General features: G+C 24.9%; 2 protein-coding genes across 3 annotated transcripts; one reads left to right on the top strand and one right to left on the bottom strand.

The window, feature by feature from the left end:
* The first annotated feature begins 7,611 nt into the window (after window positions 1–7,611).
* On the top strand, window positions 7,612–14,479 carry LOC112591634 (1,4-alpha-glucan-branching enzyme). Its single transcript, XM_025335509.1, has 14 exons — window positions 7,612–7,944; window positions 8,133–8,299; window positions 9,915–10,030; window positions 10,093–10,218; window positions 10,939–11,083; window positions 11,158–11,248; window positions 11,436–11,645; window positions 11,709–11,780; window positions 11,836–12,007; window positions 12,074–12,283; window positions 12,509–12,680; window positions 12,742–12,926; window positions 12,997–13,245; window positions 14,318–14,479. Exons 1-14 carry the CDS (start codon window positions 7,832–7,834, stop codon window positions 14,363–14,365), a joined length of 2,076 nt encoding a protein of 691 aa, XP_025191294.1. The 5' UTR covers window positions 7,612–7,831; the 3' UTR covers window positions 14,366–14,479.
* A 1,065-nt stretch (window positions 14,480–15,544) lies between these two features.
* LOC112591639 (uncharacterized protein CG10915) lies at window positions 15,545–24,144 on the bottom strand. Of its 2 annotated transcripts, none has more exons than XM_025335516.1 (10): window positions 23,350–23,799; window positions 22,979–23,094; window positions 22,811–22,912; window positions 22,525–22,746; window positions 20,741–20,920; window positions 19,389–19,549; window positions 18,937–19,052; window positions 17,474–17,575; window positions 16,222–16,304; window positions 15,545–16,147 (listed from the first exon to the last, which is right to left on the bottom strand). In XM_025335516.1, the coding sequence occupies exons 2-10, from the start codon at window positions 23,066–23,068 to the stop codon at window positions 15,728–15,730; spliced, it is 1,476 nt and encodes a 491-aa protein (XP_025191301.1). In that variant the 5' UTR covers window positions 23,069–23,094; window positions 23,350–23,799; the 3' UTR covers window positions 15,545–15,727. The 2 variants fall into 2 exon arrangements, with proteins under 2 accessions (XP_025191301.1, XP_025191300.1); XM_025335515.1 differs by lacking the exon at window positions 23,350–23,799 and adding an exon at window positions 23,823–24,144 and having other exon boundaries at window positions 15,546–16,147.
* Between the last annotated feature and the right edge of the window lie 276 nt (window positions 24,145–24,420).

The following is a 24,420-nucleotide window of genomic DNA, read 5'->3' as shown; positions in this document are numbered from 1 at the left end:
CGTTTCTCTATTGTGTATAGTTTAAAATGATCTATAATAAAACGTTATCTATAGTCTATAAAAACTATATATTATATGTATATTATTCTTAACTAAAATTATATAAGTGAATAATTAATGAGTCAAGGCATATACAATATACATATATTTAAAACTGTAATTTCAAATTAAAACGTGAGTGATATGTGTTTAAAATTATAGCATAAATACACTAAACAAAAAAAAAATAAATAACTAGAGAAAAACACCTTAAAACAATTATCTAAATAAAAAATTTAAAAATCTGATAAAATACAAATTAGAAATTTCACACTAATATATTATATATAATTTTAAAATAATGTCACTAAAATATCAGCCAGAATTGTGAAGTACTTAATTAATTAATGATTTTGCAAAAATGCGTTATATTACTTAATTCAAACATAAAAATATATTTTCTGTATTTTAGAATTTTTAATATTTACTAAAGGGTAAATCCCTATACACTAAGAATATTTTGTACGCGCTACTACATTGTGATTGAGTTTTTATTTAATTATGTTATGTAATTTTATTGTATTTTTTTGTAATTGAATTTATTTTTGTTTTAGTATCATTAATATTTGTCCATGTCAATATTTTCATATTTGTATTTGACACCCTTTTCGAGTTTCAGACTGTTTTAATTCAATAATGGTAAACTGGTTACCTACAATGGGTGAGTTAAGAAAACCTACAAATTTATAAATTAAACTTTGAATTATGTTGTAATTGTTACTGTAATTGTAAATGTAATGTTATTATTGTTAAATCAATTCTCCTGTATAAATTTAAGTATAGTAAAAATAAATAATAACCATAAATACGTAATAACGATAACGCTGAATATCGATTAAATCGTGATACAAAATAATTAATAAAAATATATAGGTACATCAAATTTAAAACGTTTTACAGCTCCAATGCAAATTGTATGTATAATCATAATATTATATTATGTATTAGAGTTAGATGTTAGAATTAGACTATTAGATAATGCCATTCTGATTATTTTATGTTCCAACTATGTTTTAAAAACCATATAATATGGTTAATTGTCACAATCGGTTTAAATTTAAATAGTTAATTAACTAAATTATAAGCTTGTACTTTGGATACAATAAAAACCAATAGTATTAAAAACAATTTTAGTATTATAAACGTTAATATTAATGTATTAAAATGCTAAGAATTATAAAATAAAATTTTAGTAGCAATAATTTAAAAAAGTATTTATTAGAAAAAAAGGTTTTTGGCTATGACAAATAAGCAGAGAAACATTCTTCGCAATATGTCATGCATAATCGGTTTGCTTTTTTTATTAAAATATATTAATACGTAAATAAATATTAATACTTATTTTATATTATTTTTATAATCATACATATATTAAATATTAATTAATTTCTTCTTCGATAGAAGAATATTAATAAATTAAAACATAAAAAACAATAGAATATATTTATTTTTTCTAAAGTTAAAACTTATTATGTAGATATCTACAGTTCTACACGTATACTATAAACTATAAAAAAAATATTTTGACTATTGAGATACAATTGCTCAAATCTTATCGCATTTATAATGATGGTTATATTTTCGTCAGTAAATATTAACATATCATGAACGAATAATCAATTTGCTTTTGCAATCATTGAACTATAACGATATTTATATTTATATAATTTATACACATCTATATGGCCAAATTATGTATATTATAAACTCATTGTATTAGGTAAATAATATGGTACTACTTACTAAAATTAAATACAGTTTTGAATTTTAAAATATATTAGATTTAAACAAAAACAATTTAAAATATAATTAGTTATGAGTTATGACTTATGATAATTAAAAAAAAAAAAGAATTTAATAATATCAGACTTCAAAAAATTCATTGACAAAGTTATCGAAACAAACACTTATGCTTAACTGTATAATATTAATATGTCAATATCACATAAGTAATAATAAAAAACTTTATATACCTATGGTTGGTTTTCAGGATTATTAATAATTGTTCATTAATCATTAAAAAAACATACTTCTAGTGTCCCTAACCTATACTTATAAAGAATATTTTAGATATTTATGATAGTTTTTAACGATAAAATATTTACTTGTAATAGCACCTAACGTGCTGAAACATTTTAATATTAATAAATAAAAAAAAAAAAAAGTTAAAATATTGAATTACATTACACAACAAATTATTACAAGAGTAACAACATTTACCTATTTCTTCTATCCATCTACCTATGTACTAATATTAAATAATATTTATTTTGGTTACACTCAAATGAATAATATTTTTGGAAGTAAAATATTTCAGTAGTTAGTACTCAATAAACGATACACTTCCCAATTGAATTTCATTTTTATGTTTAAACTATATATCTATAGGTATAAAGTATATTAAATATAACCAATATAGGACTATAAATACCTACCTTATAATAACACTAATTAATTGTGTATATATATACTTAATTATTTTCCTTATCAGTATTCAGTAGTTTAATATATTATAATACCTATACCGTCGAATATTCTTGAATAATCAAAGTTAAAAATGATATAATTCAATAATCGCAATATCAACACAGTTTTTTATAAAAGCACAACTATTATATCTTATGATACGAGTAAATACAATCTAATTATAGTATGGTATCAGGATAAGTAATATACCAACTCTATTTTGATAAATATATAAGTAACTTACCAATTTTCCTAATTGACGACTAGAATATTTAAAAACAACCTTTAGTTAGGGGCGGCTTTAATTTGGGTGAATAACCCAAAATAACATATTTTCTAGGCAAATTTATATACATCATTTAAGTGAATATACGTAGAGACTTAGGACTAAAAGGACTCTTAGTTAACTCTAACTAGTATAGTTAAAAATGTATTACACTGTCATATAATTTATTGTATTATGATAATTATTTTAACTAAATTTTTTTATTAGTATGGTATATCATGCCCATTTGTTCGGTTTGATATTTTTCCATCCAGGTGCGGTCAACGATTATTTTTTTTTTTTTATATACCTATGAACTGGTTTTACAATACTGACATAATAATAATAATGGTAGTAATAACTAGTAATAAAATAAAATTTATACTAGAGTAAAATCAAACTTTCCTACTTTCATGTTATTTTTATATACAAACTGGTACAACGTTATCAATATCGATGCGATAATAATAATTATAATATTGCATTGCGATTACACGGGTAGGTTGTATTTTTCGATATAATTATTAATTAGTAGACTCAATTTTATTGAGATATGTCAGTAATAAATAGTTAATTTTATACTACATTTAGTAAGTTTTTGCACTGAATTTTTAGATATTTTTTAAATCTTTGTCCTCATCATATGTTTTTAATATTTTGTCATTTCTGTTGTCGAGTTGCATGTAACATTATTTCCGTTATTTTTCTTCCAAATTTATTGAAATTACTGAGCCTATTTCTTATTTGGTTGAGTTTCCTGTCTTCTTGATGCATCTTATCTACAACTAATAAACATATACTTACGTATATCGAAAAATACAACTTGCCCGTCGTAATAATTATTATAATAATAATTACGGCGGTCCAGTTGTACCAAACTGTATACAAAAATAATATAAAGGAAGAAAAATTTGATTTTACTCTAATATAAGCTTTACTTATTATTATTATTATTATCTATAATAGCTTTAAAATTATTAATAATTTTAATTATTAGTATTGTAAAACCAGTTCACGGGTATAAAAAAAAGAGTGACCGCAAGTGCCACCAAAAAGGTATTGACCGCAACTTAAAAATTTAAATTACACGAGTAGGTATCTAAATTTACTTTATAATATTTATAATATCTTAATCTAAAATGAAAAAAAAATGTGTTATAATTTTGTTAATATTCAATTATAATAAAAATAATATTAATAGAGCAGACATAATCTTAATATTTTCATAGTATTTTGTATAAAAGTAATAAAAATATATGCCTAATAACAGCAAAAATTAAATTATACCTACTGAAATAAATATTATATGCTACTGCTGTTGCATTATACAAAATAAATATAATTTTAACCGTATTAACCCTAAGATAATAATCAGAAATGTAACTTAAATTTAATTTTACATAGGAATTCTGTATAATTTTATCATGGATAAACACATAATTTCCTGTCTAACAATTTATTATTTTAAAATAATTTTCCGTGTGAAGTAGAAATTTAGGGACCAAAAGTATACAAAAGTATACTAAAAGTATTAATACCAAAAGTATTAAAACTAAATGTATACTGCGTGTGCATGTTAAACTTTAAAGCTTGGACTATATTAGGTCTTCCTCTTGAGTTCTTCACAAGTATGGTTAAAAAAATTAATTGTTTAAAAGATATTTCAAGATTCGGAATTGTCAGATTCCTATAATGATGTCTCATGGGTTTTTTTTTAACAAAATAATAATAGTTTTAAGCTATACTTAATACATTTGATGCCTATGCTTTTTTTAAATAATTGATGAAGTTCAAAACTTGGTAACCTACGGCTATATTATGACGTAAAGAAAACTGAGGATTTTGATATTTTATATTTTTAGTCGTTATTGTGGTTATAGCATGTAAGCTGATAAACAAATGCTAATTCAGAAATTTTAATGTGTGAGAAAAATATGATGAAAGTATTTAATATTTATAGACAATACCAAATAGTAAATACCTATACAGGCATATTATTTTAACTATGGCGATGTCATGTCATTTAATGTTTTTGAAAAGCCCCAACGATTTGTAAGCAAGCTCTGACCTAGGTAAATATAAAAATGAGCTGTAAAATATATTATATACGACTTTATCAAATTTTAATTTTTAACTTTTGACAGTTTCTTAACTTTTTTATTTATTTATATAGTTATAATAATGAACAGAACATGTAACGTCAGCTCTATAAAATTATAATAAGTAAAAATATATTATAATTTTCTCGTATACATAAGTTTTCTAATATTACATATTATTTTATATATTTATACTATATATAGGCTTTAGACTATTTTAACAAACTTCGAATATAATAGTTGTTATATTGAATGGTTAAAATGGTCTCATTTAGTTTAAATAATGTTTTGTTACATCACATCAGTATATATTTTTATAAGCTTTACGAATGATTGAATGTTGTACTTTACACCGATAGCTTCAAAACTGCTATCGGAATAAATTAGTTACCTACCTATTTATTTTTTCTTAACATTTAATGAAGATCTTAATTATAACACATATAACATATATAATGTTATTAAACAGTGTTCTTTAACATTTCGTGGTTATATTTGTATGCATTAAATCATATATAATTATATGTATCAAAATATTCATATCTATACATAATTTATGCGTATATATAAAATAAAATAATAGCTTAATCGACAAATTAAAATTAATTATCGATCAAACATTCAAACATATTCATATTTTTAAACTTGTTTCTAATGATAATTCATAACATAATAATTAATAACAGCAATTATAAAATAAATACATTATATATATATATATATTCATGCAGAACTATATGCATAAATTATAGGTAGATACACAAAATTACAAAACAATACTTATTTATAAATTTATTATAACATAGCCACATAGGTATTTATAAAGTTACAATAGCCATTGTAATCTAACCTAATCTATTATAAATGTATACCTAATATATTTTCATAAAAATTAAGTAATTTTTTTTAAATATATTTTTACTTGCCAATTTATTGTCACCAACATCGACTACACCTATACACCTTCTTATATACTTATAGCATATTCTCTTTTCTATATTTACACTTCCTAAAGTTTTTATCTAAAATTGATACTTTTATTTTAATTTTTAATTTAATAATAGTTATAAAACAATTTATTGGTTTTAAATGAATAGCAATATTTTATAAATATATTTTATTAAATTCAACAAGCCCAGCATGTTCAAAAAATGTCACATGAAAATGCTATATTATACTAAAATTAATACTTTATGATAGAACTATGGCCTATAGACATTAACAATTAACTATTAAGTGAATCGTGTTTTTTTCATTTATATAAGAGTGATAATTTAAAACATATTATTACCTATACAAAATGATGTGTACATCTTTACACACTTACTGATAGTAGATCAGCCAGCAGCCTATTTATCCAGATAACAGGCTGATCTATATAAATAGATTGATCTATGGGTACATGATACATATTATGGTCATACGTGTAACCATGTAGAATGTAAAATGTAGATAGTATACAATACATTTTTAATTTGAAAATTGGTTTTAAAGTGTTTCCTACAATCGTTCAGCAATAAAACAACATACCATAATATAATGACGTTAAGTGCGTTTGTACAGTCAATCTACCAAAAATAAATATTGGAATAACAAATATTAATCACAAGCCCTACCGTGATGCAAACATGTTACTAAGTTTAATTGCTACGTGGATATGGGTATACCCAAGATCCAAAAACAAACAGTACTAATACTAATTTAATAATACACTTGATTCTATATTTTAATACATAAGTACGAATTAAGGTGGTAAAGGAGTACGGTATATTTATAGTATCAAAAATTAAATATTTGGTTTATAGTTGCACCAACTACTGCATACAATTTCTCAAATTTATTTAATCGTACGAACCTAATTCAAATTAAATTGGATACAATTTTTTATTACCTATTTTTAATAATTTAAAATCACCTTGAAATTTCCATTCTAAAGCCGTTGACCTATAGCTAGAAAAAATAATAATTATGTTTGATAATAGCTAAACAAAATTCTATATTTGTAAAAACCTATACCTTTCTAATATAGGAGGTACGTCTACCTATAACTTATATAATATTTTTGGTTTTAACTGAATAATTAATATTGGAACAACGATTACATGATATAAATATACAGTGAGGTAAATATTACAATTACGAGTACAAAGCAATAGATAACCATGGGTGAGTACTGTGTATGACGAATGCGGGTTGAAAAATGACACCACAACTAGAAAGTCGATCCTGATGTGTAGGTATTATACCTATAACAATATTATAACACATAAAATATATTTTTCCCAACCGAGTGTAAGAAATCACGTACGGTTTAGATTTACAAATGAAGAAGTAGTATAACATACCTATATATATATATTATATATTATAGCATATTATATTATAATTATTATTGTTTACAGCCGGCTCTGAGTGTTATCTACGATTCTATTCCGACGATGACGACGACGTCAAACAACAAGTGGGTTACGGGCAGCAGCGGGTCGTTGCGGCTAAAGGTTATAACTTATAACTAATAAGCTATAACACACGTTTAGTTTTAAATTATTACCGTACGTCTGTACTAAATCGTGTGTGCACGTAGTTGATATATTACAAAATACATAATGATTAATAATTATTGTAGGTATATTATAACGAACACGGTTGAGGCTTATCTGCACCGATGACGATAATTGCACGTATTTATTTTATTTTTAAATATTATTATTATTATACAACTTGTTTTCTACGTTCGGCTTGTAATAAACCGCGCCAGACGCTTAACTGAATGCCATTTCCCACATACTAGCAAGTAGTCGTCGTTGAACCGCTGCCAACAGTAACCATTCGTCAGACGCGCGCCTTCCTCCGAGGGCCAACGCCGAGCGAAAACAAAAGTTGGGAAACTTTCCAAAAACATTTTTTTTCAATTTTTTTTCGTCGCTGGTTCGCTGCCAATTAATTCCTCGTTCCGACAACTATGGGTGGCAAACACTCTAAAATGGATCCCACGGACGTCCAAGTGCCCGAACTTCAACAACAGCTGGATCGCGATCCCTATTTAAAGCCCTACGAAAGGGAATTCAAACGCAGGTGAATGATAATGCTACAATTATTTTTAAACTCGCTGCTTATGATAATGATTAAAGTATATTATAGTACTATTGTTTTTTGATTAAAAACGTAAATAATTGTTTGAGAAAAAGACATTATTTTGTGTTATAACATCTATTTACATTGGTTATATGCCTATTTTATCAGTTATTATTACTTTCTTATAGGTATGCATGCTTTTTGGATTATTTGGATCGAGTGAACGATGAATCAAATTTAGAATCGTTTACTACGAGTTACAAAACCTTTGGTATTCATTTTAATAATGATGGGTCTGTCTATTGCTTGGAATGGGCTCCGGGAGCTAAACAACTCTATCTCACTGGTGACTTTAGTGAGTATTAATTGTTTGTATATCTATTTACTAATTAATTTAAAACTACTTATATTGGCTATAAACTTATAATATAAACTAGCAACCTAACTAGGGACTTTAGGGAAATTTAATTTCTGAGTTTCTAAAATATATACCAAACCATATTATAATTAATTTCCCTTCACTCAATAATTACTTAAATTATTCATTTTATTATTAACAGAAATTTAAAAATATATATGTATGAACATGTTTTGCATAATTTATTAAAATATAATACATATACAAATCTTCTATTTTATATAGAAAAATAAATAAATTTAATGTTTAGAAAAAAAATTTAATTTTTAAATAGGTATTTTATATTATTTGTATTTTGAGTATTGAGTAGGTTATTACTTATAAGTTATAAGTACTTTATAACAATATTTTTATACCTAAATGGTACTTAATAGAACAATAATAATTTTTTATAAATGTCTAAGATCATTAATTCATAATTATTAATTACTTATCATTAAAATTCTCCTATAATTATTTTAATGTCATTAATGTCAAATTATTGTAATATGTAAAGAAATTCAATCTATTAATTAATACCATATAAATAACAAAAAAAAAAAAAAAACATTTACCTAACATAACAATTTAACAAAATAAAAATATAGGTACCCAAGATGACCAAACCTATACAATTGGATTTTTTTTTTTTTTTGCTTAAGTATATAAATTTGTTTATAATTATTAGTTTAACTTAAGTATATAGATTACCCCATACCTATGTATACCATATACTTCTAATACATTCATAGACTTATATTTTTCTAATAAATATATTTTATGAGTTATATATTTACCTTTAAATAGTAATATTATTAAACACATACAATTTAATCTAATTTGCATGACAGAAATAAATAAGAAGTTTTAATTAAAACTTTAAAATAGTTATTTAATACAATTACAATAGTATGTTGTTAGATATATCAATGATATAAATTGTGCCGTATTATTAATTGTCTAATAATATAAAAACCAAAGCCATGAATAATATCAGTGTATTTTTTATTTAAAAATTGACTCAAATGCCTATAAGAAAATTGTACAAAATATATATTTACATATTTTCAACTGATGTAAGCACAACTTATGAAAAACCTCATATAAAGTTGTCAAGCCTTCGCTTTTAAAATTAAAATATCAAATCATTTTTAAATAACCACAAAAAAATAAAATTAATTTTGGTAAAAACTGAGTTGTATAAATATTTCCATTTTCTGTAATATTTATAAGTTTTTTCTAGTTATTTTTAAAAACACTGAACAATTTTTACTTTTGATCCCTTTCGGTATTAACTAGATACAATTTACCACCATGAACCACCCTCAAAGTTATAGATTTTTTCACTTTCTGGAGACTAGATGTGATGGACAAAAAATAACACATCATTGTTAAACTAATATTTTCAAATTTCTGCTCAAAATCTAAGTTTTATATAACTTAGTATATTATGCTAATTGTCTAGTATATTAATTTAGTATGTTGTTTTTTTAGTTTAAAAACACATATTATAGTAAAAGTTATACATTTTTATAAATTAACAGTATTTAATAGTTAATATACCTAAATATAGATAATTGGAATAGAGAAAATTATCCCTACAAAAAGCTCGAGTATGGGAAATGGGAATTAACTATACCACCAAACAGTGATGGAACACCAGTTATTAAACACTTGTCTGAAATAAAGGTAATTTAATTTATTTTTATTATATCAGATTTATGAGATGGTATTAACCTACCCTGTTGTAGATTGTAGTTGAATCTCATCATGGTGAAAAAATGGATCGTATATCACCCTGGGCAACCTATGTAGTGCAACCACCTCGTGAAGAAGGTGTAACATTTAAACATAAAGTTTGGAATCCATCAGATCACGTTAGTATCTAAAGCTTTTATTGTATATTAAAAATTTTTAGTTTAAAGTTATAAATTATAATGTTAATATTACGTAATATGTACAGTAATTGAAATGTTAGCGAGAATATAACGAGCTGTGTAACACTTTTTCTAATTTTATTTTTTTGTGTAATAATGTGCTATGAAGCTATATATATATATATATAATATATACTATATAATATACAAAAATGATTAAGTTTAAAGTTAAAAGAATGTTCTACAAGCTGTCCAAGTAAGAAATTATTATAAGTTAATTATTTTTGCTTGATACTGTAAAATTTATGAATTGCTTCAAAGCACGTTATTCCAGCTAACCTTTCAATTGATGAATTCGTTTATTATTTACCAATGTTGTCATGAATATAATTATGAATATGAATATCATGTATGACTGATTGACATAAATTAAAAAATGTGATATGAATATAATATAGTTGGTGATTTTGTCACTTAGTAATTATTATTTAATAACCAAAAATTAATATTTTTTTCTGGAACTATCACATGTATTACATTTTTTCAAATAATTTCTACACTTAAAAATGGATATAGCAAAAATAATGAGAAACCAAATAATCTTACATTATCTTTATTATAATTAATAGATACATGTTAACATTTAATATATACATGTATGTTAATAAACATGTTTGTTTTTAGTTACTATTTACTAACTTATTTAACACATTTCTTAAGGTATATCAATTTAAGCATCCTAAAGTACCAAAACCTACTAGTTTGCGAATATATGAATGTCACGTTGGAATTTCCACTTCAGAATACAAAGTTGGAACTTACCAAGAATTTAAAGATAAAATGTTAGATCGTATTCTGGATTTAGGTAAAAACCAACCTTATATAAACAGGTAATAAATATAACTTAATTAAAAATATATATGTTTTATATTATTCAAGGATATAATGCAATTCAAATAATGGCAATTATGGAACATGCATACTATGCTTCTTTTGGATATCAAGTGACAAGTTTTTACGCTGCTTCAAGGTGACTTTATTAGTGATATATCATCAATTATAATACCACGATGTAGTATTAATGTATAATTGTGCACATATTAGGTTTATTGAAAAAATAAAATGTTTTATTTCTATTTCACAAATATTTACTGTCCTATTTATTAGATCATTTTATTAATGTAATGGTTAAGTAATAAAGTAAATTTTAATTTCAGTCGTTTTGGAACACCAGAAGAACTAAAAGAATTAGTTGATGTTGCACATAGTAAAGGTTTATATGTTATGTTAGATGTTGTACACTCACATGCATCAAAAAACGTACTGGATGGTTTGAATCAGTTTGATAGTACAGATGCTGGTTATTTTCATAGTGGACCTAAAGGATGTCATCCTCTTTGGGATAGCAGACTTTTCAATTATTCTGAGTAAATAAATTTTTATATTTTAATTAATCAAAGTTAAATGTATGATTATTATTTAATTAATAGGTATGAAGTGTTACGATTTTTATTGTCAAATCTGCGATGGTATATTGAAGAATATAATTTTGATGGCTTCAGGTAATAAAATCATATAATATAAGTATAAGACGTTATTAAATTGTATTTGTTTCAGATTTGATGGTGTTACGTCTATGTTATACCACTCTCGAGGTGCTGGTCAAGGATTCAGTGGACATTATGATGAATATTTTGGTCTTAATGTTGATACTGATGCATTGATTTATTTAATGTTGGCAAACTATGTACTCCACAAATTTTATCCCAATTGCATTACAATAGCTGAAGTAAATGATAGTTAAAAATTCATAAAGTTCATGTTTTTAACGTACAATTCTTTATGACAAATGTAGGATGTATCTGGAATGCCTTCATCGTGTCGACCTGTAAGTGAAGGAGGACTTGGATTTGATTATCGTTTAGGAATGGCAATCCCTGATATGTGGATTAAGCTACTAAAGGAGGTTAAAGATGATGATTGGAATATGGGAAATATTGTACATACACTTACAAATAGAAGATGGATGGAAAAAACAGTTTCTTATGCTGAATCTCATGACCAGGTTTATATTATATTAAAGTTGTTTTTATTAATAACTTTCAAAACATTATGATAATCTTAGTTATGTTTAATATTTTAATATTTTTTTTCTTAAATAGTTAATTAAAATGCTTCTTTTAAATACTTAATTGGTAGTAGATAATGTTTAATGTTTCAAAAAATTTACTTGATAAGGAATAATTTAAAAATACAAATATATAATTATTATATACGTACACTTATCCAGGCTCTTGTTGGAGATAAAACAATTGCATTTTGGTTAATGGATAAAGAAATGTATACACACATGTCTATTACAAGTGATCCATCTTTAATTATTGATCGTGGAATAGCATTACATAAAATGATTCGATTGATCACCAATAGTCTTGGTGGTGAAGCATATTTAAATTTTATAGGTAAAGTATTATTAAATTGTAACGATTCAAATATTAGTTAACATTTTTTCTAATACAATAGGTAATGAATTTGGTCATCCAGAATGGTTAGACTTTCCTCGTGATGGCAATCAAAGTTCATATCACTATGCGAGACGACAATGGAATTTAGTTGATGATGAATTATTAAAATATAAGTTTTTAAACAATTTTGATAAAAGTATGAATCATTTAGAAAACCAATATGGATGGTTAAATGATAATCCTGTAAGTATTTTAATATTATAATTGTAAATAGATAACATTTTATTTAAAAATTAAATGTTAAATATTGTAGGGATACGTAAGTTTAAAGCATGAAGATGATAAAATAATTGCATTTGAAAGAGCTGGTTTATTGTTTGTATTTAATTTCCATCCAACCAAGAGTTTTACAGAATACAAAATTGGTTTAAATTTGTCAGGTTCATTAAAAATAGTTTTAAATAGTGATAATGCAGAATATGGTGGACACAATCGCATTGATAACAATATAACATATCCAACTATCAATGGCGATTGGAGCGGTAGACAAAATCACATTTTTGTAAGTAAAAATATTTTAAAAGGTTTAATTTGATGATTAGCTTATATTTTATATAGTATTATCAACTTTAACATTTTATTTTTTATATTTATTTTCCTTTAAAACCAATAGTATTTAGCTTGGAGGTCAATTAATTAATTTATTTTAATGAGAAAAAAATCAATATTTTCAAGAATAAACAAGTTGTTTTTAATTAAAAACTATTACACACTGTAAAATAAACAATTAAATAATTAAATTATAATACACAAAAAAAAAAAAAAAATCATATATACAAATCATAAACACTATTTTCTAAGTATTATGGAATATTAAAAACTGTATAGATTTTTTTAAATTAATATGTTGGCAAGTGTATAACTATCACATCTACTGTTATGTTTAACATTCAAATTTAAAAAAAAAAAAATTAAAATATTCATTTAAAAACAATATTTATATATTATTAGGCTTTATAATCCTTAAATATTATATGATATTATTTTTAAATCTCTAATTGGCACAGTTTTTTAAAGAATTTTTATTTTTTGTATATGTTGTAAACGTTTAGTAAATATTTAATATATTCTTAATATATTTAACTTACTTTAAATCTTAGTACATCATTGAGTAAGTTTGTTTTTAGGTAGATTAGATTAAACTAAATTAAAACAAATTACTTTAAAGTAATAACTATAGATTTATCACAAGAGAATCAAAATTTTTGTACCACTCAAAAACTGTCGACTCAATTATTTAATAATATTTTTTTTAATGTGTTGGATAAAATTAAATAACAATTTTATTCAAATTTAATAAAAATTGATTATTATTTCAATAACTAAGTATTACTTTTCTTTTTAAGTTGCACCTATCTTTTTTTTTTTTTAAACAAACATAAATTGTTAATGTATTTGATGTATATTGTCAAAACATTTAACAAACCGCATATGTTAAATGGTTTATTTAAAATTTAAAAAAAAAAAGAATATTTAACTAGTAGTTACTTATTTCCACGTTTCTTATTAAATTAATTAATGCTAAGTATAATTTTAAATTGTTTATTTATTAGATTTTTTTCTAAATTTTACAGCTTTATTTGCCGACAAGAACTGCACTCGTTTTTTCCATGTCAAATTGAATCACTGAAATTATACTGGCCTGCTTTATCTTAACAAGTTATGATATAATTATTACTCAATTTTTACAAAATTAATATTACTTTATATATTTTGTATTTTTATTCTGAAGAGTTAAATTAAGAAAAAGTTTGATTTTTGTTCTTTAAAGAAAATTTTACCAAATCTATATCTGTTTGAAAATATATTTAAAATCCATTTATACTAATTATTATTTTTACTATTTGTGGAATAATTAAAAGAAATATCTACTTAATAGTTTACCAATATTAAGTCAACATTGAATAGTAAAATTTTACATAAAGGTTATAAAATTACTTATGATTAACTGAATATTTGTATATTAGTAGTTATATGTTTTTCCTCTAATATTTATTTATATTGTTATTGAATAATTTGATATGTTTTTAATAGAACTACAATAATTTCCATTAAAAGAAAAGTTTTAAAATTTAGCGTATATTAGTACAATACGTATCATGAGCTAATATAAAGAATGCAATTAAGAGTCTGAGTGACTGTTATGGTGATACATAAATCTTTATATATCTTTATATTATCTATATATATATATATATATATATATATATATTTTTTTTTTCATAATATGTATTCTTGGATCATACTACCACTAGCACCTTTATTATAGATTATATATTCACAGAGCTGGTTTTTGTTTATAAAATATGACCATATCATAAATTATTTGGAAGATAATAATTTGAAGATGTAATTTTTATGGTAACTTGTCCAAGGTATTTGAGTCAAAATCTTTAATACAATAACAATCATGTTATTTGATGACTTTAAGATTTATTATGATGTTAAATATAAAGTATATAGCATTTAATTTTTTAAAAAAAAACATGCCTTAAAATTTAAGAATAATTTCCATAATTGTACAACATAAAATCAAGTTAACAGAATATGAGCAATGCACTATATACTTTGATAACAATTATAAAATGCAAAACATCATTCTTACATTACATTATCAACCATAATTTTTAGAATATCATTTAATTTTAAAGCTTGCCTTAAAAAAATTAGATGCACGGTCTAGGAACTTTTTGATATTTAGTATGCCAAGAAATTATTTTGTAATATTTAATTAATTAAGTACGATCAAAATAAAAGTTTCGTAATAACCCAATTATGAATTAAAATCAATCTCAAATGATCATTTTTTACATTCAATATGAAGTCTTTACCAGTAAATATGATTAATATATACTTACTATTATTCACTAAAATTTACTACTTATCTATTTTGAGAATACAATTTAAGTCTTGTCAAGCGAATACATATATAAAAATATGGAGGTTTAACTCGCTGGGTTGATAATGTTATCAATTCTTGAAGTCTAATTTTTTACCGTTTCATCTGGCTTATCTACAGAAACAATCTCATTAGACGACACATTATTATGCCTTAATTGAGAGTCTTTTTGATCTTTATCAGCAGTAGAAGCAGCACTATCAGCAACTGATGTCTTTTTAATGAATGATATTAGATCCTTTTTTGGTGGTATAATAGGCTTATTAGGAGGTACTGGAGGTGGTGTCCCACGTCCCACAGCTGTCATCTGTTTCTTAAGTAATCCAGTAACATTACTTTCGGCTGAATTAGGAACCGACATGTTACGTTGAATACCAAACAATGATTTTTTGACTGTACTAGTTGATCCAGATTCCGATTGCATAGTACGACCAAAAGAAATGGGGTGTTTTTTAATGGTGTCTAAAGGTGTAGAACAATCTTCTTCGTCTTGAGGTTTATCAACCTAAAATATACAGTTTTAGTATTATAAAATTTATTAAATGTCACATTCAACAGTTGAAAAGTGTATCAAAGTACCTGTGTATCATTAGTTTTACCACTAATTGGTTTCAAACAACGCAAACTTTGACCAGGGTTTACAGATCGAGCAATTCCAGTCACTAAAACACATAAAAAAAAAATGTATTACAAGTTATCAAAAAAATAAATAAATAAATAAATACATTTAATAATATATTCATTAAAAATTGAAAACAATATGGAATTAAAGTGAGATATTTTTATTTTAAACTATCATAGATAGTTCAGTCAAATTCTAACGAAAAATTCAATATTAAGTAATTTAAGTTTTAGTGCTAAAAAAAAAAAGTGTCTTTATTTAGATTTAAATGCCATTGAAAATATGAGATATTTAAAAAGATTATATTTTATTCAAATCCTGAATAATTTTGTCAAAAAGAGTTAACCGCAAATCAAATTTAGGTTTTAATACAATTTTATACACATGATATGATGCCCCAGATAATATTTTTATTTTTAAGATTAATAATAGGTAAATTAACTCTAATATTAAAGCTAACAGCAAAAATAGATTGTATAGAACACAAATTTGCTACATTGTAAATTAGTAAAACAGGAACAACACACAAATTTAGCTTTGATTTTTTTTTTTTTATTATTATTATTATTGAACAGATATAAAAATATGATACGTAAAATACTCGGTTAAAAATAAATATTTTAATTTTAAATGTATTTTTACATACTCATAATTGTAAAAGCAATTTTTCAATTCAAATCCAAAAATAGATTTTTAAAAATTTAAACTTTAGTAATAGTTAATAATTAATATAATTTAATAGATTTAAATATTTTTTATTTAAATTTTCATAAATAAAAATTTTATCCAAGAAAAGTTTAAAAATATTTTTAAAGTTTGTTTAAAAAATACATATAAATATTTATGTAAAAAAAATACTTAATGTATTTATATTTATATTTATTTTATACACTAGGATAAAAAGAATATTTTTTAATAGAATACTAATAATGATCACGATTCCATGTATATACTATTAAGTATACTTAATAACTAAATAGAATCAAATAAAAATACTCTATTTTTAAATTAAACTTCAATTTATTATTTAACCCATATAACTGAAATCATATTATGTGTAAATGTTGCTTATCTACTATTTTACTTTAATATCATATTTCACAATATAATTCCATATTATGACTTAAAAGTTGTAATTTGCTATTTGATTAAATACTATGAAGTTCTCATTATAAAATGGTATATCAAATAAAGTATCATAAAAATTACTTGGACCAGAAACTCGAACACTAGATGCAGTTGCTGTAGGTTGAACCACTTTTGCAACGCTACTTGTAATTGGATCACTAGGGGAAGACATAATTCTAACACCTGTAATCACAAAAATACTAATAAAAATTATGTAATAAAATAATAAAATATTAAAATTTAAATAAACACAAAAATATACGCTAACAGTCAATTTAGTCCAGAAGCTATAAATAATCTTGATCACATTCTTCATCAAAATTAGATATAACCATATAATATTTAGGAAATAATCCACTTTTTTTTTAACATATTACATTATTACATGTCCGCTTATATATACAAACCCTTTCTATATACCCATGAAGTTTATATAAATAAATTTATAACAATGACTAGAGCTATAAATAAAACTTTTAAATAAAAATATTTAAAATTTTGAAAATAAACTAGCAAATGTAAAAATATAAATAATTTACTATCAAAAAATTTTCTGAGCATTGACCATAACATTTTAATGAAGAAAAAATATTCGGGTTAATAATTCAAATTATACTTAAGAAAAAATAATTAAAATATTTATTCAACAAGAGGACATTACAACTGTTGTTATTATCTCCTATACTTGTATAGTTCATTAGTGCATAATATAGCAAATCTACACTCCGCAATTCATGTTTAGTTTCACTAAATTTTAACATCAAAATGAATCAACCTATTATGAAACTTAATAATAAGAACTACTTCTATATTTATATGTAGGTTTTATACAATAATTAAATTTTATTATCTAGTTATATGTACATACAGCAGTTTAAAAATGCTCATAATTGACTTAAAAAACTAACATATGAACACAGATAAATTCTAAGTATTAAGTTTCATAATAGGTCAATTCACTTTAATATTGAAACTAACTAGTTAATGTGAACTATTAAACATAGTTTTGCCATATGATACATTTCTTAGATGAAGACAACAAACGTGGATGAAGCATCCTCTTGATGTAATATTTAAAATTTATTTGTTGACACATATTTAATACATTGAGACTTAGTAGGCAGATTCAATTTATTATTTATCTTACATTATATAGAATTGTTTTAAAATAATTTAATATGGCATTGACCTGTGGTAGTCATAATAGCAAAATTAATTTTACCAGAAAAATTATATAGGTAGTCTTGATAAATTATAAGAACTGATTTTGTTGAACTTTAATCAAATTGGTAACTACGTTCATATAAAACCAAATAAATACAATAACAAAAAAAAAAAAACATTATTTTATAGACAACAAAACCTTAATTTCAATTCTGGTTTAGTTTTTAAATATTTAGATAAAATCTATAAAATAATATGTTACAATTATAATAATAAATGTAGAGTTTTAAATTTAAAATATTTTTAAATTACCATTTAAATAATAAGTACATTATATTAAACAAAACTGGTGTTAAATAAAGATAAGTTTAAATGATTACCTGAAGATCTATTGGAAAGCTCCATCAAATTATTATGAAGTGCTTCACTTAGTTCTTTTTCTAATGAAACAATTTCATTTCGACATTTTGTTAATTCTGCTTCTAAAGCACTTGTTCTAGAACATTAAACATTAATATTTATATAAATTTATACAATCTGTTTTACAATATTACTAAGGCCTCTCTTTAAACTTAGATTAGATAATGATAAGCGTATTTAAGAGAAATATTTAATAATCATCAAGTAAATAGCAATAGCTAATTCCTTGATTTCTTTTTACAAGAAGTTGCAAATCCGCTGACCATCCAAATAATAGAATTTTCCCAATATATCATTACTGCTATGAGACTAGTACTGGGTGATGTACAGATTATAAAATGTTTTCGTCATTGCCAGGTTGTAGTGATTTATACCCCAAAAAATAGTGTCTAAAAAATTTTAAGCAATTTACTTTTTTTCTTCTGAGCTTAAAGCTGCCATCATTTTTTTGCTTTCTGTATCAAATAATGCCATTTGTTTTTCTAATTCTGCTTCCATCTGTAATGACTTTTTACTTTCTTCTTCCAACCCTTCGGCCATTGAATCAATTTTACTTTTTTCTTCACTTAATATCTAAAATAAGATTTAAAATACTTTCTAAAGAATTTTTACTTATTATTTTAGTTTTATAAATTATTTTAAATGCTGATTAGCAATAGGCCAAAATCATAAATTTTTTAAACACAATAAATAAATGTAAAAAAAGAATAAAAATAAAATTAATTGGAGTTGTATGAATAAGATACCATCTATTAGTAGCAATTAACTTGAAATTTATGTTATTATGAGATTAAGTTAAAAGATCTCAGCATCATTTTTTTTTTTTTTTTTTTTTTTTGAATCTTTGACAGAAATTTCCAAGAAGTGATTGGATATATAAGATCTATATCTTCTAATCTAATATAAAATTGCTTATAGAAAACAGCCAGCTTTTTCTACTACTGTTTTGATGCCTATGTCTTTATAAAGGATCAGGTAAGAGACAAATATTGGAGCATTTCTAATTTATATGGAAAACAGTTATTAATATTGAGAGAGATCTAAGTACTAAAATTAATAAAGATAAAATAATAAATAATTTTGGTATGTTTTTAATATAATTATTTAAAAGTTATATTAAAAATTTGTGTTTAATTTTCTTTATTAATATTTTATTATAAATACTCGTAATTAATAAAATAATAAATAATAAGGTAGCATAACAAAAATGTAAGAATGGAGCTGTAGGAAAGTGGTGTGGAGGAAGTCACCTATAGGTCATTTTGGTCAACATCATTTAGCACTCCCATAAATTTAATCTACGTAAATAAATTGCGCATAAGACGCTACTCATTTGGTACCGCCATTTTACAAACATATAAAACATGATGAATTGTACACAGTTATATATCCAACATATTTTATCAATCAAAAGATTTCAGTGTACATTGTCCTATAGCTTGTATGAAAACGTTTTACGTTAAATAAAAAAACATAAATAATACTCTAATTTTTAAATTTTATAATAAATTAATTTACTATAATATAAAATGGATTCTTCAAAATGCAAATGTTTTGTAAGACAGATACAACACTTATGGGCGGGCATACATCGTTTTAATATAAAAGAAAACCTACCCATATTATTGGTAGTATTTATATTATATTGTTATATATTTGTCAACAAATAATTATTAAATAATTTTCTGGTATTGAGATAGATAATAACAATTTATAAGGCAGAAAAATAATAATAATAATTGTAGTAAGGAAAATAAGCATTACCTGTCCAAGATCTTCAGAACGTTTTCTTTCTTCAATATATTTCATTACAATTTTTTTTCTTTCAGCTAGTAAAAAAAATACGATTTGTTTATGTTTTAATCGTTCCTCTTCATAAGTATTGTGCAACTTTTTGTATTCAAATTGTAACTGTTGTTTTTTTAATCGCTCTAGATCCAATATCTAAATTAAATACATTCAAAAAAATAAAATGATTAAACATAACAATTGTGTTTATCAGAAGTTCTCTAACTTAAATTTTCGCGTACCACTAATGTATATTACAAATTAGTTATGTACAGCTTATGACTAAAACTATAACTATTCAAAACTTCAATACATTTAGAACAATAATAATTTAGGTACTTTTAGCAGTATTTGGTATAATACTGGTATAAATAAAAATAATTATTCATTTTCCGATCTAACATCTCACTGCCTTCCAAGTAACTTTATATAGCCTTTTCTTATACTACCAATACGCGTACAATAGTTTGAGAACCTCTGGTTCACAGAAATCATGGATTGGCAATGTGAATTAAATCAAATCTATGACAGAAAGCGGTGGTGGCAAAATAAACTTTCATTGGTAATTACTAGAACTAGGATTCAATGATCTAAAACCTCCAAAAAAAAAGATCAAAAAATGTACTTAGATGAACAACAAAATTTAATTTTAAAATAATTATAATTATTGATTATTATTCATTCATTTTTTATTTTACACAAAATAGGTAAAAATTTGTTTTAAGAAGTAAATTAAACAAATATATCCAAATTTGAGTTGACAATTAATTATATTAATTTTTTAATATCAATAAATTGGAGTAGGTAGTTGGGATTACCTATGAAAAACATATTAAAAAGTTTAAAATAAACAAAAATGAGTTTATGAACACAAAATTAATGTAATATTTGTAAAAATAACCATAAAAATGCAATAAAATACATTTAACAAAAAAAAAACAAAATAAAAATTACACATTGTTATATAACGAAACAAATTTAATATTGAGTAGAACGTATAACCAGGCCCAGCCGGACTGAGCTACTAGGCCACTATTCTACAGCACAGTAGGACATCTGCCTTCAATTTTATAGTAAAATACTCGAGTTTATTTAAACAATTAATGAGCAAAAAAAAAAGGTTTTTTTTTTATATTTTATCTATGGGTTGCCTGCTTATTAAGAATAATAGGCCCAGGTCCTCCCACTTCAGACCGTGTGTAGCACTTAAAGAAAATTAATGCCAAAGTCATGAAAATCCTAGCTTTGGTAGTTACATAAATAATTAAATATGTGCATCCTGTGACACCAATATCAGTTTCAAATGGTATTTCATAAGAATAAAATCTGAGAAAAGAGATACCAATAAACTATGTATTTTTTACATCAAAATACAAGGCAAATTTCAACTATCTGACTCGTATATCTAAATCTAATAGATTACCATAATCTACCACAGTATCATATGTCTAAATTAAGTAATGCATTCGTATTATTTAAAAATAATGATTGGCATCACTGTATGCATCAGTCACTCGGCCAATTATTAATGCCCCTAACTTAATTAACAATGCATATTGTTGACAATGCCAATAAATAATAGTTTAAAACTATAACCTGATGATAATATGATAAGCTATGTAAATTTAAAACGTTGGATTTTTTCTTTTATCATTAATATAAATGATGATTTAAAGTCACAACAATATTTCTCCATATATATCCTAACGTATCTTTATACAACTCAAAAAAAAGTGATTAAAATTAAAATTTTACTTTACCTTTCGATGCATAACTTGGTTATCTTTTAAGACATTGGCTATTCTTAAATGAGTTCTTCTTTGCTGTAATACAAGATTTTCAAGCGATCCTAATTGTTGATATGAAAGACTATCATTATTTGTTTCAAAGGTAGCAAAGCAATCGCGTTGTAATGCTGCTAATGGATCTTTGATAACATGATCACTACCTCTGTTTTTTAGCATACATTTTACTTTTTCACACTGTATGGAAATATAAATAAAATTTATTATTATTTTAACATATTGTAAACTATTAATATATTACCTTTAAAGTTGCAATAACAATATCTCTTGCTTGAAGTTCGCCCTCTAAATAGCTTAAAAGCTTTAATAAATCAGACTTATTTAAATCCATTTTTGGAATTTTCTAAAAACATAAAGGTTAACATTATGAGTTAAAATTGAAATCTGTAATTGTAAAACATTAGTGTACCTTTACAGTATTTTTATCACTATTCTGCTGTCCTTTGGCTTCATTTTGAGAATTATTACAGTTTATTGAATTTTCATTCTTGGTAGTCATAATGGAGAGAAATATTGATCATTATCCTAGCAAAGAATAAAAATACTTAAGGACAAAGTTACGTTTAGATGTTTAGGTATAATATACTTTATTTAATCTATAAAAGAAAACCAAAATGATATTATGGTGAATTAATTATTAATAGTAATAATCTTTTTTCAAAAACATTAAATATCAGGTACTTTATTAAAAAACAATAAGTAAATAATATAACAAATCTTATAAGTAATTCATAATAATTGAATTGTTTTAAGTGATAAGCACAGAATTATGTTACATACCATATCTAGAGCCAGACTCATACGATACCGTTATACCATTTACATATTATAAAAAGTGTAGGTATGTAAAATAAAGTTTATCAATTAGTTACCTACAAATCAGACATACTCAACAATAAACGACATGGTTTAGCGTGCATAATTAGCGACTTTGAACACGAAAAAAAGGTTTGACTAACAGATGAATCGACAGGAACGATTGTTAGAGTTGTGAATGTATTTGCTGAGCAATAGTGATCAGCAATGGTGCCTATGAAAATTGATCTAAAGGTACGGTGATCCACACCTAAAGAAACATTGTGTGAACAATGAGGGACTATGGACAGCGGTCCGGCCAAGACTGTGTGCGAACACAATAGAAATAATAACAATGATGAGTGCACACGCTCTATATCGTACAAAATCGTCACGGCAGCTATGCGCCCCAACAATACCGGAAGACAAGGAACAGAAACGACGTTGGGATAGCGTACCTCGGGTGGCGATGCGATGCACGACCACTACGGCGGGGCGGAGTTCATGCCGATGCTGGAGTGGTCGACGACGACGGGACGGTGAAACAGCGGAACCGATGAAAAACGCAGCAGCTAACGGGAAAAGAGAATTATAAAAATTAAACGGGGCGCGTTTCGAACGACCGGATGAGTTGTCACTGGATCCACCGCCGTCCGTGATCTACAAGAGACAAGACCGTCGTCATTCGCTGTTTTCACGCATCAACCCCGGTATCAATCATCCAGGTCGTGGCACTGAGGGGCGGGGCGGTGAGGTGGGCTGGCACGGAATTGATTAGACGGCCGCAATATTATTCACGACCAGGGGACCGCACCGCGCCCATGCGCTCGGATCGAAAAGTCGCCGTCGACCGGCGGACGCGGCGCGAGGACGAGCGACCGGTCGAGCCGTCCGCACAGGAGACCGGACTCGGACGCTTCGAAAACCGCGTCCGCCCAGTCCGAGCGACGGCGCGCAGCCGCGTCCGGTGCAGTTCAGCGGCGCGTTGCGCAGATCGGTGAGCGCCGACGGAGTGTGCCGATCACGCGGACCTCGTTCGGCAACAATACATGCGCC

This window comes from Melanaphis sacchari, unplaced genomic scaffold (genome assembly GCF_002803265.2).
Source record: "Melanaphis sacchari strain LSU unplaced genomic scaffold, SCAv2.0 Contig13_pilon_pilon, whole genome shotgun sequence".
In the NCBI taxonomy this organism is placed as follows: domain Eukaryota; kingdom Metazoa; phylum Arthropoda; class Insecta; order Hemiptera; family Aphididae; genus Melanaphis; species Melanaphis sacchari.
The sequence above is the reverse complement of the archived record's forward strand: the minus strand, read 5'-3'. Positions and strand labels throughout refer to the sequence as shown.

Coding starts and splice junctions, on each gene's coding strand:
- LOC112591634 (XM_025335509.1), top strand. CDS start 7,832: ATGGGTGGCAAACACTCTAAAATGGATCCCACGGACGTCCAAGTGCCC. Junction 11,781..11,835: donor TATAATTTTGATGGCTTCAG/GTAATAAAATCA, acceptor TATTTGTTTCAG/ATTTGATGGTGTTACGTCTA. Junction 12,008..12,073: donor ATTGCATTACAATAGCTGAA/GTAAATGATAGT, acceptor TGACAAATGTAG/GATGTATCTGGAATGCCTTC.
- LOC112591639 (XM_025335515.1), bottom strand. CDS start 23,068: ATGACTACCAAGAATGAAAATTCAATAAACTGTAATAATTCTCAAAAT. Junction 20,921..22,524: donor ACCAAGTTATGCATCGAAAG/GTAAAGTAAAAT, acceptor TATTTAATTTAG/ATATTGGATCTAGAGCGATT. Junction 16,305..17,473: donor TGTTCGAGTTTCTGGTCCAA/GTAATTTTTATG, acceptor TATGTGTTTTAG/TGACTGGAATTGCTCGATCT.